This window comes from Opisthocomus hoazin, chromosome 17 (genome assembly GCF_030867145.1).
Source record: "Opisthocomus hoazin isolate bOpiHoa1 chromosome 17, bOpiHoa1.hap1, whole genome shotgun sequence".
Taxonomy (NCBI): Eukaryota; Metazoa; Chordata; class Aves; order Opisthocomiformes; family Opisthocomidae; genus Opisthocomus; species Opisthocomus hoazin.
Genome location: NC_134430.1, coordinates 4,943,742 through 4,959,308, shown reverse-complemented (window position 1 = coordinate 4,959,308; position 15,567 = coordinate 4,943,742). Strand labels below are relative to the sequence as shown.

The following is a 15,567-nucleotide window of genomic DNA, read 5'->3' as shown; positions in this document are numbered from 1 at the left end:
TAGCAGGGGCATCACTGCTCCAGCACCCCTCCAAGACCCCTCTCCATCCTCCAGCGCCCTCAGAAAATGAATCCCGGCACCGTCTCCAGCGATTTCACAGCCCAGTTAAACCAGCAGCCGGCCCAGCTGAATAATGCAGCGACGTGTGCCAGCTCGCAGGAGCTGCCACGCACCTACCAGCTCCTTCCAGGGACGGGCTTCGCAGCCTAACCCCACATTTTCTGCAAAATGTTCTTTTCTTTTTTTTTTTTTAATTAATCCACCAAATAATGAACCCTAATGTAACGGGCTTTATTCTTACACGTGTGATTAATTACGAAGCCGCTTTGTTTCTTTGTCTGCACCGCAGGTTTAGGCTGACTTTGTAATTGCATTATTATGCACATGGAAATGAGTAAATCTGGCTTTCCTGGTGAGGATGCGGGCGATATCTCCCACCACCCTCGCTCCGGAGCAGCCTGGGGTGGATTCAGGCTCTCAGCCCTGAAGAGACGCCGCTTGGCTTCCGATTCACCGTTTAAACAGAAAAAAAGAAAATTACCATGAATAATTACTAGGGCTTCCCCCCCCTCTCCTTTCACAGTTACAAATTCTGCGCAACTCGTGCTATTTAATCCCCTGCCAAGTGGGATGGGGGGAACACGCGGAGCCTGGGGACCGGCCGTGGGGTGGCCGGGGTCCCGTGGGGCGGGGAAGGACCCGGGGAGAAGTTTTCTCTGTTTCTGAGCTGTCGTTCCAGGAGATGAACCAGGACTTCAGCAGCTTTGGGAGGGGGCAGAGCTCCCCACGTTGCTGCTTCAACCCAGCTCCCATCCCCGAGAGACCCAACACGCTCCTCTACCAGCGGCCACACCAGCCCATCGCGCGCCCCAGTTACACTGGGATACACTGGCCAGGTTCCCGACCGTAACGACAAGGCTGAGGGAGGCGAGACCGCGCCGTGCAGTGACCAGACTCTCTCCTCCACTCGCAGATCCACGGCTGCAGACCCGCGCGACCCCACACGCTGCAGCAGGCTGTTTAATTAGCCGGCTCCCGAAGCCCAGGGAAAACCACCCGGCCCTGCCAGCAGGCAACTTGGCAATAATTAAAGCTCGTTTCCTATTTGAGGCAGGAAAAGGAGGACAAGAAATCAACTCAGTATCCCCCCAAACCCTCCTGAAGATGCAATTCCCTCACAGCAGATCCGGCAGGAGCGTTGCATAGGTAGGTATTTTTTTTGTTTTTGGCATCCAAAAAAGCAATATGTTAATAAATAACAAGGAAAAAAAACACCCCACCCATCGCTCAAAGAACACACAAAGTGCTTTTATTCTGGAGACAAAAGAGCATCACAACACCAGAGCTCATCCTCCGCGGATGCTAAAAGCCCCAAATCCCACGTTCCCATCTTTTGTCTGAAAATTAAAAGCCTTTTACGCACTTCAGAGCGCAACAGATGGGGACTGGGAGTGCAGGATCGGAGCCTCCGACCGCGGACCCCCGGCAAGGAGAAGGGGTCTGGCTGTGCCGGAGGGGGAACAACTCTGCCGCGCACCGAGGCCAGACCCTGGCACAGCCGGGGGTCCCCCCAAAACCCCATCACGGGGCCCAAATCCCTCCTCCTCATCCCCGAAAAGCCACTGCCTCGCTCCGCCGGCGCAAAAACCTTGTTAATGAGACACTTCCCTTTCCTCAATTAAGCTGTTTTCCTTCGCCCACCCTCTCCCCCCTGCGCGGGGGCTCATCCTTCCCCCAGTTTCCAGCAACTTCCCATTGAAGTGTCACTCCGGCTCCCAAGACAACGCCGGCTGATTCATCACCTCCGAATATTTTAAACCCGATTGTTCTCCCCAGCTCCGTTTTCTTCTCTTTCTTCAAAACACCACGGGGGCCCTTGCTCACCAGGGGAGGTTTTCCCCTTCCCAGGAGCAGGACCTCGAGGCCAGGTGGATGGGAACGATCCCATTGCCTTTGGGAAGGGGTGAGGCTTTGCGCCCGGCTGCAGGGGATGGAGGAGGGAATGGCATCAGCTCCTGGCAGGATCCGGCCCCAGGGGACCACGCAGGACAGTACCACCAGCCTGGTCATGCTCATGCTGCAAGAAATTGCCTGAAACCTGGAGGGTGGATGCAAAAACCTGCCCATGCCAAGGGGATGGGGAGCAACTGGGAGTACTGGGGATGGGGGCTCCTGGCTTGCACTGCAGGGAAATTCATGGAGGAGGTGGAGGGTGGGCAGGACCCCCAGGAGCCGACCTCTCGGTAAGGGTGGCCCTGCCCCGGGGTTGGTGTTACCAGGAAGGGGCAAACCAGCCCCTGGCCCCGACGCCGGGCGGGCGTTTGCTCTCAGGTTATCGACCGTGCCGGGGAAGCGGAGCCCGGCCAGCGCGGGAGGCTCCCGGCTCGCCGGCAGCCGAGGCGATACGGCACGACCGAGCAGGAGGCTTTCGGCAGCCGAGAAAACAAAGAAAAACACACTGTGCAGAAGGGAGGAGGAATCCTCTCCATCCAGCCGGCCTTTTGCCATGTGTTGGCAAAGGTGCTGCACGCCGATGGGGACACCCCAGTTCAGAGGGACAGGAGGTTCTTGGTGTAACCAGAACAACCGGCCCAGGCTCCCTGGGGAAAAGCCTCCCCAGATACCAGCCTGGCCCCTTGCACCGGCTTTTCTTGGTTCAGTTTTGCACCATGAATCTCCTCCCTGTCCAACGGTGGGAGGGAGAAGGAGGGACTGGGAATGGCGCTGCCCCGAGCTGATGGTGAGAGAAGCTGGGAGCGGAGCTGGACCCACAGGAGACGCCAGCCCCAGGGACCGGCGGCCAAAGGGGTGATGAGGAGCGGAGAGCCAAACCCAGCCAGTCCCAGGCTTGCAGCGGGGAGGTGGCAAAGCAAAACACTTTGCTGCCGACGGGGCAGTCGCCAGGACGTGGTACCAGGTCCCTCGGGTCCCTCCCCGGCTGCTCTGCACATCCCCTTCCCCTCCGTGCTGCCAGCAATGCCGCGGGGGCTCCAGCCCTTACCAGGGCGAGTTTGTCCTTCCCAAAACCTTTTTCCACGGCTGATTCATCAGCTCCGAACATTTTAAACCCGGTTGTTCTCCCCAGCCCCGTTTTCTTTTCTTTCTTCAAAACACCACGGGGTCCCTGCTCACCAGGGGAGGTTTTCCCCTTCCCAGGAGCAGGACCTGGAGGCCGGGTGGATGGGAACGATCCCATTGCTTTTGAATAGCACATCACCTCTACAGAGTCCTGACCCTCTTTGCAGGCATCCACAGCACCAGGAATTGCACCAAACCCCACAACCCAAACTCCCCAGGCCCCAAGCCCTGCTTAACTGGCATTTGAACCCATCTGCACCCAACCCCAACCAAGCCGGGGCTGGAGCCGTCTCCTCCCACCCGGGCACCGTGAGCACCGCAGAGCGAGCAGCTCTTCCAGCCCCAGCAGCTCTTCCAGCCCCAGCAGCCACCGTGGCTTGTCAGCATCACCCCGACGCCGGAGGAGTCCCACGTCTCCCTTCGTTAAGTCTTTCTGCGTTTCTTCGCTATAAATAGGCCAGTGAGGTTCGAAGCCGCCTGCGTCACGGCAGCATCGACGGGCTTGGAAAAAGGGTGGCAAAGCAACGCGGAGCGGGGTGGGTTTTTTTCCCCCTGGAAGGGATATAAAAATACCAGGGCTGTTTTTGGAAACAAGACCTTAACATTGAGCTTGTTGCTGGGAATCAGGCCCGAGACAACGAGCAATTTCCCCACCAGGTCTCCACCACATCTGACAGAGGAGCATCAAATGGAAGGCGATGGTCCCCAGGGAGCAGCATTAACCACGGCGCCAGCGAACGCTCACCCGTGGCTCAGCCCTGGAGTTACGGCTCCCTCCTCTCCCCGGGTCCACCCCCAGCTTCACGCTCCCAGGGGAAATAACCCGAGCCCTCCGCACGCCCGGCACCGCAACCACCAAACGCAAACCCAGTACATGGCGGTGGGAGAGGTGGGCGCCCGCCGCACCCCCAGCCTCACGCTGGACCCCCACCAGCTGCCTGCTGAGGCCGTCCCTGATGGCAAAGTCAAAGCTTGTCCTTCCCCAGCCCAAAAGACGCGGGAGCGGCAGAGGCGAGAGGCTGCCGGCAGCCCGAGCTGCTCCCGCTACCCACCGAGCACCCACCCCAAACCCATCCCCGACCAGAGGCTCATTAAGGAGCCTACTCTTTCCCGAACTAATTAAGAGTGAGCAGACACCGGGGGCTCTGGTCACACCAGAAATTTGCTCTGTTGGTGCACGCACACGCGGCCGCTCAGCCCCGACAGAGCCGCCCTGCGTGCCCAGCCCGTGCCAAGACAGCGTGGGCTCAGCTCTGCCTCGGGAGACCCAAATGGGCCAGGAATAGAGGTCCCAGGGGTACGGGGGGGTCCCACAGGGACGGCGGGGGTACCACGGGTCCCCAGTCCCTTCCCCTGCTGCCATCCCGTGGCTGTGTCCCACAACTGCACACCCACGTCTGGCACCGGACACGGCTGTGACCAGGCTGGGACTGCAGCAGCACCCAAGGGTGGTCCCGCACCCCAACACCGCAGGCACCCATCTCTACCTGTCCCCAGGCCGAGGACTGGTCCCATGCCCCTTGCCGGGGGTGGTAGGAGGCTGGGGTGTCCTCAGCCCGTCCCCACGTCCCCCTGAGCACCGGTCAGAGGGTGCTGAGCCTCTGCTCAGCCCCCGGGGCCACCTCAGCGCCGACGCCAAAGCTCCGCTGGCACCGCAGCTCCCGTGGCAGCCTGGGGACAGGAATGCGATGGGGTCTGTGGAGAGGGGTGGCAGCAGGGGACACAGCAGCCCTGCCCGGCCCTCCCAGCCTCAGACACCAGCCCAGAGAGGGCCCATGCCCACCTCTCCAACCCACAGGAAAAAAAGAGGTTTATCAAAACTCGGTTTATTCCAAATGTTAAAAGATTACAGGTTTCTACCTCTCTTCCTCAACTAATCAACCAAAATAACTTTACATTTTCTCTTAAAAAAATTCAACCTATTCTGAGCCATTGTACAAGTCCCAGTCCCCTGCCCCGCACGCACCCCCCCCCTTCCTCCTATTGCTATAACTTAACATAGAAAATCTAAACTTCGCAGACCCCCTTCGCAGTCCGGGTACCTGGAAGGCGGCACGGAAAGAGAAGACGGGGCAGGCCAGGCGCAGGGAGTGAGACCAGCTGGGCCGGGACAGCAGGCGATGGGGAGGGGGGAATCCCGGCGTTCCGAGCGATTCGGTGCATAGCTGGGTTTTGGTTCTGTCTTCTCAGCGAGGCCCTAAGGGCAAATGAAGCTCCTTCCTCAGCAAAGGGAAGAGAGAAAATTAAAATAAAAAAGAGTCCCCACCGTGGGATGGATTTTGTCGGCTTTCCGAAGGCAATGGGGAAGAGCAGGAGTGGCTGGGACTGCAAAACGCAGCACTGGAGGTGGCTGCTCCAGGCAGGAGGGAGCAGGGGAACCTGCTCCCGGCGGGATTTTGGCTCAGACCGGACAGCAGCGATGGGCGGGAGGCAGGAGCCCCCCTTCTCCAGCAGCCACAGTCTGTCCGCAGCACAGGCATCGTCCAGCGGCGTTCCCCCTCGCAGGCTCCCGGCCGCCCGGCAGCATCTCCCCACCGCAGCACGCGCGTCCGGTGCGAGGAGAGCTCCCCGGGAGCATTTCTGCCGGACTGAGATCGCGCCCGGAATGAGCCCAGAGGGGTTTGGCGGGTGGCAGCAGACAAATCCAAGTCGAGAGGTTAAGAGATGTTCAGGTTAACGGGATGGGGCGAGCACCCAAAGACTGGGGGAACGTGGGCACCTCAGCCAGATGCCCAAACCCTTTTGTAGAGTGAAGAACACGGCCCTCAGCTTTGTCAGGTCAAGAAATATAAAAAAAAAGACAAAAAAACAAATGAGAAGTGGAAAACCCATCCAGCGACAGCACTGAGATCAGTTTAGGACCAAGCCGACCCGGAGGAGCTGACAGAGCACCGGGCACCACCGAAGACAGACACACACTTGCAGGGAGAAAACATGAGCATCCCTGAAGAGCCCTGCTCCAGCCATGCAGACGCTGCCGGGGCCCGGCTCCGGGAGCCTCGCACCCTCCCCACCGCCGTCAGCAGGGGACCAGAGCTGGAAAGCGGCCGCCCGATGCGGGTGGAAGGTGGGGGGGTGCGCACGGGTCCCGCCATCCCGCTGGGCTCAGCTGCGCGGCGTCGCTTCATCAACTCTGCTCCTTGTCCTTGACCAGCAGCACGGTGTGCTGCCCGCCGCTGGACACGGCCAGGACCGTGCGGTTCTCCAGCTGCTTGCCTGTCATCTCCACGGGGCTCCAGACGTCGTCTTCCTCCCCTGTGCCCAGTTGGTAGTTGGTGCCCATGCCCCAGGCGAACGCTCGTCCTGCAACGGAGGCGACGTGAGTTGTGACTCTGAGGTGGCTGCGTGACGGGGAAGGGGACGTAGCAGCCAAACCCAAGGGGACCTCACACTGGGGCAGGGGGATGAGCGATGGGCGCCAGTGACTCGGGCGGGAGGAAGAGGAGCAGCGCTTGGCAACTCAAAGAGGCGTTTCACCACACAGCCAAGGCAGTGTTTTGTCCCCGGGGAGCGAACCGAATCCACCAGCCCCCTACAAACCCTCCTTCCCGCAGCTGCCACACACAAGCGTGCACAGCACCGGAGCACGGAGGTCTCGCAGCGGCCGAGTTCAGGGTGCGGAGAAGCGACCGGCAGGCCAACAACCCCCTCTCGGCTGACACCCTGTTACGAACCTCGCTGCCGAGGCCCACAGAAATATTTGAGCAGCTGCTGCCCAGCTGCCCCCAGGCTGGGTGCTCGCACCAGCGCCAGGACCTGGCTCCAGGCCCGACCCAGCCGGCAGCGCGCGATGCAGCTGAGCGGGGCCGGCCGGACCCAGGGGCCCAGGCTGGGCAGAGCACCGGGATGGACGGATGAGGGGTGGGGAGGGTACACGGGGCGGCGATCCCGAGCCCACGGAGGCCCCCGGCACTCACCGTCACTGCTGACGGCATAGCCGACCGACGCACCGCACGCGACGGAAGAGATGCTGGGGAGCTCCGGGATGACCGTGGGCGTGCTCTTCTCCTCTGCCCCTGCGCCGAGGCCCAGCCGGCCGTACTCTGCCCTGCCCAGGCTGTAGGCTTTACCTGGAGCACAACAGATCCACAGCAGTGGTGACTCGAGCGGGGCAGAAGCTGCAGCAGGCCATAGCTGGACCTTCAGCCCCCGGTCTGACTCCTGGAGGAGCATCACTCCTTCCTACCACACCCTAGATCCCACCCAGGAGGTGCAGGGTGGGACAGAGACCCTTGAGCTCCCCAAAATCAACAGGGTGGGTGGGTGCCTGGACAGACTTTCAAGCCTGCGAGAGCAGAGTTCACAAGCGACTGCGGATTCCTGTCATCCTCCCTGCCCTTTGCTGCAAATTCACAACCACCCCTGCTGCCTTGAACACCAATGACTCGGAGAGCTCCAGCACATCTCCCTTGCCACAACACCTCCCCAGCCAGGACGAGGGCTGTGGAAGTCCCCCCTGTCCCACGTTGTGCAGCTCCCAGCCCACCCGGCACACCCAGCACTCACCCTCTGAGTCGACGCACACCGTGTGGTGCTGCCCGCCGGAGAACCCGACCCAGGACTTGGTGGAGTTCTTGAAGCACGTCAGGTTCTGCGGGGAGAAGCAGGGCTCGGTGCCCTGGGTCCCTGCGGGGTTGGACGCACAAACCCAGGCAGATCAGGTCCGCGGGCACGGACAGCCCAGGCCAGGCACCAGCACCAAGCCACCCACCCTGGGGCTCACCCCACCCCAGACTAACACACTCCCCCCAAGCCCCAAAATCAAATTTCTGTTCAAACCCACTGGCTGCAGGGTCTGGGAGCTAAGCCCAGAGCTATTCAGGGTGACCCCCACCCCAATTTCCAGCTCTGTTGTGTCCAGCAGGTGCTCGGTGTTCAGGATCTGGGGCGCCCAGCAGCATCCCCCCACCAGACCAGGGCAGCACGGGATCGGGGAGTCCACAACCAGACCAAAGCAGGCAGGAGGTCTGGAGGGACGTCAAGCGAAGCTCACCCAGCTGGTGGTAGTTGGAGAGGCCAAATCCATAGATGTGTCCCTCCTGTGTGACGGCGAAGGTGAAGTAAGCCCCGCAAAAGGCGTCCTGGAAGCGCATTTTGCCTCTGTTGCCTTTGCCTCTGACAGGGACGCACTGGGGGACCAGCAGGCGCTCTGGGGGCAGGAGAAGAGGCATCACACGAGGTCCAGTGATTTACACCCATTTCATTCCCCCTCAGATCCAGCTCACTGAATTCAAGCAAACGATTTACACAAAAGCCCCTGAGCAGCAGGGGAGGACACTGGGTCTCTCTGCTCCTTTGCAAAGCTGGGGCGGAAGCATGCAGCATCGCGTGCCTCCGAGCACCAAAGCAACTCACGCAGCCCTTTCCTTCCTCCTCGGTTGGCAAAGAGCGCCGGCACTCTCCCCAGCTGGCCCTGCTCGCCGCAGCCGCACGTGAAGAGGTCACCATCCACCGTCAGCATCACTAAGTGGTCATTCCCTGGGAGGAGACGAGGGAGGGGAGTGAAGCAGGAGTCATGCTCCAGGAACCCAGCAAGACCCAGGGGCTAAGATCCCACATGTAAAACCCCAGCTGTTCCAGCCTTCTAGAATTCAGCGGGGATACCTTGATGCCAGCTTCTGGCACAACTTGAAACACCAGGATCTCCCTCTTCCTGATCCCAGTTCCCCATCTGAAACTCCAAAGAAGTTTCTCTGGGAAGGTTTAGGAGAAACAGGTCCCCCGCAACCTCACCTGGGGCCTGGACAAGTTCCCCAGCTGCTCTGCTCAGTTTCCCCCAGTCTAGGAGAGGGCGAGCACTTTGACCCCGTGGCGTCGCGGTTAAGGCACTCTCGTAAGGCATTTTACATCAGATTGGGTCAAATATTAATAATATTGTTGGGGCTAGAAGAGACACGATGTCTGTTCTCTCAAGAGCCAGCACACCCTTGCACCTGGCTCGGAGCAGCCAAGAGGGACGAAAAGGACATGGACCTTCTGGACCTTCACCTCCTCCCGAGGGCTGCAGCAGCCTGACCCGCGCGCACCCCAGCGCCTTGCTCACCTGAGACAATTTTAACGACGGGCGCGCTGAGCTGGAGCGGCACAGGGACGGAGCTCGTCTTCATGGGCTCCAGCAGGCCGATCACCCCGTTGTTATCCTGGGCAGAGAGACAGAGGCGGGGAGATGAGTCACAGGAGGAGGAACCATCAGCGGAGCTTCCAGCGTCTGAGAAATCAACGTACCCGGAAAGAGCCCCAGACGAACACCCTGCCGTCGTCCGTCAGCGCGGCTGTGTGACTGTCCCCCGCAGAGACCTGCACCACTTTTTCCTGCAGCTCCACCAGCCCCGGCGTGGTCTCCGACCCTTCTGCCGAGGTGTCGCGCCCCAGGGCGCCTTCATCGTTGCAGCCAAAGGTGTAGATCTGCAGGCAGAGAGCGAGACGGTCAGGATGGGACCCGGAGGGGCAACAGCCTGAGTGTGAAACCAGGGGACAGTGAATTATTCCTTTGACCCCCTAAAATTTTGTGGTCCATGGCGTGGAGACCGCACTCATCCCTGGAGCAGGAATGAGCTACACGTCTCAGCAGAGCAACGTCCGATTCAGACCTCCTGCGCCAGGACATGTCCCAGAGCTTGCAGGGAATCTCACAGAATGACAGACTGGTTTGGGTGGGACGGGACCTCTAAAGCCCATCCAGCCCAACCCCCCTGCAGGGAGCAGGGACATCTTCAACCGGATCAGGTTGCTCAGAGCCCCGTCCAACCTGGTCTGGAATGTTTCCAGGGATGGGGCATCAACCACCTCTCTGGGGAACCTATGCCAGGGTTTCACCACCCTCAGCGTAAAGAATTTATTGCTTATATCCAGTCTGAATCTCCCCTCATTTAGTTTAGCACCATTGCCCCTTGCCCTATAGCAATAGGCCCTGCTAAAAAGCCTGTCTCCATCTTTCTTACAGTTATCTTTCCCTCCAGGCCCTGGCAGCTGCTCTAAGATCTCCCCACAGCCTGCTCTTCCCCAGCCTGAGCAGCCCCAGCTCTCCCAGCCTTTCCTCCCAGCAGAGGGGTTCCAGCCCCCGGATCATTGCTGGGGCCTCCTCTGGCTCCGCTCCAGCAGCTCCAGGTCTGTCCTGTGCCGAGGGCTCCAGAGCTGGACGCAGGACGCCAGGCTCAGCCCCCCCACACCCTCCCGGTGCCACCCCCTCCATGCCGCACTCACCTTCCCCGTCTGGCTGAGGCACACAGTGTGCATCCCTCCGGCTTCCACCTGCACCATCATCTCCGGCAGCGGCACCAGGGCCGGTTTCTTCCTCTCCATCACATCCTCTCCCAGGCCCAGCTGGCCAACATCCCCCTGCCCCAGCGTCAGCACCAGGCCTGGCTGCGTCCGGTGGGACGGGTGGCAGACTGTGGGGCGGAAAAATGACACGTGGAAGGTACGGGGGGAACAACCCTTCTGTTAAGGCTGGCTCCTGGGAGCGGAGAGCGCAGACTCCCAGGGATTTTTCTTACCTTTAATCTTCTTCCTCCCAGGAGACTCATCCTCCGGCACCGGGCTCTTCTTCGCAGTGCGCTTCCCTGGCATGCTGCCTCGGATCTAAGCACCAAAGACACCCGGTCAGGGGGTCACCCACGGGGCCAGCGGCTGTTTGGGGGGGGTTTCTCCATCCCCCCTGCCTTAAAACCACCCCGGACCTCGCAGAGGCCCAGAGCTAGGGCTGGAGCACCCCCATACACACTTTGGAAAGACGCGGGGGGTTCCTCGCCTGTTTTACCCACTCTCGTGCAGACCCTCCAGGTCAAGGCGGCCCGGGGACGGCGCCAGGGAGGGCTCCAGCCCCCCCCCCCCCCCCCCCCCCCCCGCAGGAACATGGCCGGGGGAGGGGGGGGAAGGGGAACCAGAGGCACGAGTGCCCCACGAGCTCCCCCTCGCACGGACCGAGCGTCTCCCGGCCCCACGAGCCGCATGGGCCTGGCCTGGCTTCATCCCTCCCCCCCCGCCGCCGTTTGAATTCCCCGCGCCGCCCCCCGCCCCACGTGGGGCCGCGCAGGCCCGCGGGCCCGGCCCAGCCCTTCCTCTCGTCGGCTGCCGCTCCCCCCGGCGGCCGGGCGCACTGAGGACGGGCCGGGGCTCGGCGGGACCCCCCACCCCACCACCTCCCCGACCCCCAACCCGGTCCCATTCCCCTCCCCGCCGGCCCCGGGCCCGCGCCGCGCTCCCACCACCGCTCCGCCGCCGGCCGGCCGCTGCCGCGCTCCCTCACCGCGCATGCGCGGGGGCACAGAGGCGCCGGTGGCGCCGCCCGGCACAGCGCCCCCCTCCGGCCGGAGGCTCCGCGCCCGGCCCCTCCCGGCGGGGGGATGCTTCCCCAGAGCCCCCAGGGCTGGAAACACCCCGGTTACCGGGTAAACAACTCGTCCTGGCGTCCTGCCTCTACCCCGCAGCCCGCACAGCGACAGGTTCAGCCGTAAGGGGACAGATCTGCGGCAAAACGTGAGATATTCAACCCAAAGAGAGACGAACGGGACGGGAACGAAGCACGGCAACGAGCATTAACACGCCCCGGCAGGTCCACACTCCAGGCCTGGCAGCCAAGATGTCCCCTGAGGTTGTTCTTCAGCTGTTTGACAGAAAACACAAACTTCTTTCACTTATTTAGGCCCTACTCGATCGGCTTGGATTGGTTTGTGTAAAAGCGAGCAGCCCAGGCACACGCACGGCCCTGGCGATGCCAGGAGGTGGTCTGACGCCCACCGATTCCGGGCAGACAGCAGAGGGAGCGAGCTGATCTCAGACCGGGAATTCTTCAAAGCACCCACGGCAGCGCTTTGAAGCATTTCAAGCACAGCAGAGATGTCTGCCACGGCCTTCTCCAGCTCAGAACGCCCAATTGTAGAAATAACGATCATGCGAGCCAATATAAAGTTGTTGACCTTTCTCCCAGGGGATTAAAAGCGCAAGGGCTTCCACAGAGGCTCCTGCCCATGGCAGGGAGCAGTATCACAGAGCCAAGGCCACTGGCACGCATGCCTGGAACTGTCACGACGCTGGCAGGAACAGCAGGGACTGCCGGGTTTTGGGGAGCCAGCCCGTTTGACCCGGCTGGACTGCTCGGCAGGGCCCAACACTGCTCGGACAGCACATTTCCCAGCCGCTCCACCACCGCTTTGTCCATCAGTGGCTGGAGCTGGGACCAACTGATCTGTGGTATTTATAGCAGTTTGTGCCAGGAACATCCCATGTAAGCTTCCAGGATTCCATTTGTTCCAAAATCAGTGCAACTCTCTTGTAATCTGAGTCATCCTTAAAACTGGACTCCTTGGAGCTCTAAGGACTCCTCAAAGTCCAGTTATTGCAGGTCCTCATAATTGTAATTACCCAAAAGCTTTACCTACTTGGCTTCCCGGGGAGGCCTCCTGATTGTTTAGGGCACAGGGGGCTGACCACAGCGTTCATCCTCATTGTGGTCTTCCATCCTCACCTTAATTTGTTACAAAGCCCACTTTTATTCTTGAAGCAGGAACCAGACTGAATTTCTTGCAATGGCAAGATGGCAAACAGTCAACACCTGCGGTAACACCAAGTCCTGTCTAAGAGCATAAATATTCCCTACTCTGACTAGTTCTACTCCAGTCAATGTGCAAACCCACCCCTCAGGATGTTCTAGACCAACGGCCTACATAATAAAGCCTATTAAATGCCAAATAGCTTAACAGAAGTTCCTCATGTACTTGGCTAATCAGCTAGCCTCATCTACTCTTGATTAAACAGACCCTACTCTACTCCTGGAGGCAGTGGCCCAGGCAACCAGAAAACCCTTCCAGGAGGGAACCCAGCAAGGTTATCAGTTATGGATGAGCTTATGCACATCCATCACCTGCCCCCCTGACCTTCAGATTTGGAGGTCAGGAACAAGGGTTGAACACCCAGCAAACTGCTGGAGGGCAGCAGTAGGTACCTCCTTAGTCTGTTTGTGGTTTAACCCTTTAAGCACAACCTCCACAAGCCACCCATCAGCATTGCTCCCCTTTCGCAGAACAGGGCAAGAGTGGACTTGTCACCCCCCACAGCAACAGACCTGGGGTACAGACCATTTGAAGGTTAAGCTGCCATGAGATGGCCCAGAACTACACTTCATTATCACCTGCTCCAAATCCAGCATAAACAGCTAATAACATGGGTTTGAAGGGGGTTTCTGCCCCTTTCACCATCGCACTCCAGAGAAGACACATGATTAGCACACAGGAATCTCACTTTTGACTCCAGAGGAGAGACACCAAGAGCAATGTCCAGGATTTCTTTCACCTCCTGGGACTCACCAAGCAATCACTCACAAAGAAATGCACACCAAGCCAAGAAAGTAAAAGTTTATTTAGCTCTTTTCTGCAGGTTTACAAATCAATACTTTACAGCCTTATTTCAGATAACACAGATGCACAGATTACTGCTCTTCCCCACACCCTATGAGCCACCCCCCACTATCAAGAGTCCCCAGAACATCCTCACCATGCATTGGTGTCAAATCACATCTTCCCCAGCAGCTGGCATCAAGTCCAAGTCCACACAGAGAACACAGTTTTTTTTTCTTAGTCCTTTCTTACACCCCGGGCTCCCAACCTTTTGAGAGCACCCCAGAAGTAGCTCCTTCCTGGTGCGTCAGGCCACCCAGTGTCCTGCCCTTGCCTTTGTGGTGCCTTTCAGGCACGTACACGACAAATTTGCTGCAGCCCTACGGCTCTGCCTGCTTTCCTTGTGTGTAGCTCACCCACAGGCTCAGCCCAAGAACCCACTTCATCATACCACAAAATTCAGCAGCTAGGTACGTGTCTGCCTGTTTTTCCGACCCAGGATACTTTCAGCAGGAAGCACATGCTATGTATGGGAAGGCCACCAAAAGCAGGTATCTTGTCCTGCTTCCAGGCCATTCCGATCTCTTTGCTTTGATGACACACACTGCATGAACCAAACCTTAGCTACCCCCTCTATTATCTGGGCTGGTACTCTCCATATACTCACCCTCACTAGACACGTGGATTTTTTTCTGTTGTTAGCATCTCAGTCACCAATGCCTGCAACAATTTAGGAAAAATATATTAAGAAACCTTACTACTTGGCAAAAAGCACATAACCCATTAGATACATGATGATCAGGTAAAATCCAGCCACGTGCCCCCAGGCCTAAGCAGGCGTCACACGTGCCTACCACGTGCCTTCCCCCAGTGCTCCACCACTCCCATTAACGATACATCCTTTTCCACAGGAGACAGGAAGTCTGCTCTGGGACAGCTTAACATGAAAGAACAGGCGATTAAATGGGTCTAACCCAGGGCCTTCATGATTTTCCATAATTCCCACACAACATAAATAGGCCATCAAGCTAATCAAGCTACTATAATTCACCTGCATTTCAGCAGGTTTTTATTTCACCCCCTTTAAGAAAATTCATCAATCAGCTTTTCCCCATCAATCTAAAGCCCAACAAACCTCAGAACCCAGCGAACGCCTAAACTAAGCTTTTGCTGTTGAACAGCGCCCATAAAGCCTGCAATGGTACGTAATAACTTCAAGCAGTCGATCCAATTCAGTTTCCATAAGCCCCTTACAAATCGCTGAAGCTTATTCAAAGTATAAACTACTAACAGAACCCTGCAACTACGCACAACCAACAATATTACACCATTAGCGCAACATTACCTTCTAAATCAGCGCTCCGTCGCATCCCACTTCTCAAGTTCAGAACTGGAAATAACAAAGAAAAGGTATTTAAAGCGATCGCTCGGCGTTTCTTCCCCCCCTCCGTGCAGCCCGCCGCGTGCTCCCTACACCCCACCCGGCCGCCATTTGGCGTGGCAGAGCTGTTTCCTGCATGGTTTATCTCCCCCGTCACGGCCCGAGGGCTCGGGGAAGCAGTAGGAATATGCAGGCTGCAGACTCGAGGCCCGGCTTGTTCTCCAACGTCGTGGAAAGGGACTATACGTCATGGGCCCGAAGGCCTACGCTCCCCCACGCCACACGGACAGAGCCAAGAGAGAGCGACTTCTCCGGGTGTCCACGTTGGGTTCCTCGGCTTTCTGCCGCCTTCACCCCCGCACCCAACCCCATCCCCGCTTTCCCCCGTTGCCTGAGGCTCGCAGCCACGGCCCCGCAGCCCGTACTCACACCGGGAGCGAGCCGGAGGCGGGCGGGCCACGGCAGGTACCGGCAGAGCCTGAGGGAGGAGGCGGCGGTGAGGAGCCCCTCAGCAAGGCCCAGCGCAGGCCGCTCACCACCTCCGAGTAGGGACGCAGCGTCCCTAGAGCTGGCCGCGGGCAGCGCGGCTCTTCGTGGTGACCGCTCTCCAGAGCGCAGGGAGGGGGAAGAAGGAGCAGGAAGAGAAGGTAAAGGCCGCAGCACAGAACTTACCCCGCGCCCGCGCTGCCCGCCGAGAAAGAGACCGAGGGCTCCCGCGCCGCGGTATTTATAGAGCGGGCGGGGGCGGGGCTAGAAGGCGCATGCGCGCTGAGC

The 15,567-nt window shown here is 59.2% G+C and overlaps 1 protein-coding gene and 1 non-coding gene across 10 annotated transcripts; both read right to left on the bottom strand.

Moving 5' to 3' along the window:
* Nucleotides 1–2,545: 2,545 nt before the first annotated feature.
* Nucleotides 2,546–15,495, bottom strand: RCC1 (regulator of chromosome condensation 1). 9 transcript variants are annotated; one of them, XR_012765742.1, is made up of 13 exons: nt 14,758–15,136; nt 14,080–14,132; nt 11,466–11,544; nt 10,575–10,659; nt 10,282–10,469; nt 9,304–9,483; nt 9,122–9,218; nt 8,434–8,556; nt 8,072–8,227; nt 7,585–7,704; nt 6,996–7,148; nt 5,121–6,381; nt 2,546–3,630 (listed from the first exon to the last, which is right to left on the bottom strand). XR_012765742.1 is itself a non-coding variant. In XM_075437995.1 (13 exons), the coding sequence occupies exons 5-13, from the start codon at nt 10,645–10,647 to the stop codon at nt 6,206–6,208; spliced, it is 1,266 nt and encodes a 421-aa protein (XP_075294110.1). In that variant the 5' UTR covers nt 10,648–10,659; nt 11,466–11,544; nt 14,080–14,132; nt 14,758–14,802; nt 15,466–15,495; the 3' UTR covers nt 4,905–6,205. The 9 variants fall into 9 exon arrangements, 7 of the variants coding, with proteins under 7 accessions (XP_075294110.1, XP_075294109.1, XP_075294106.1 ...); XR_012765743.1 differs by lacking the exon at nt 2,546–3,630 and adding an exon at nt 4,690–4,749; XM_075437995.1 differs by lacking the exon at nt 2,546–3,630 and adding an exon at nt 15,466–15,495 and having other exon boundaries at nt 4,905–6,381; nt 14,758–14,802.
* On the bottom strand, nt 14,917–15,121 carry LOC142363478 (small nucleolar RNA SNORA73 family). Its single transcript, XR_012765764.1, has one exon. It is a non-coding gene; the product is annotated as a small nucleolar RNA SNORA73 family (small nucleolar RNA).
* Nucleotides 15,496–15,567: the final 72 nt, after the last annotated feature.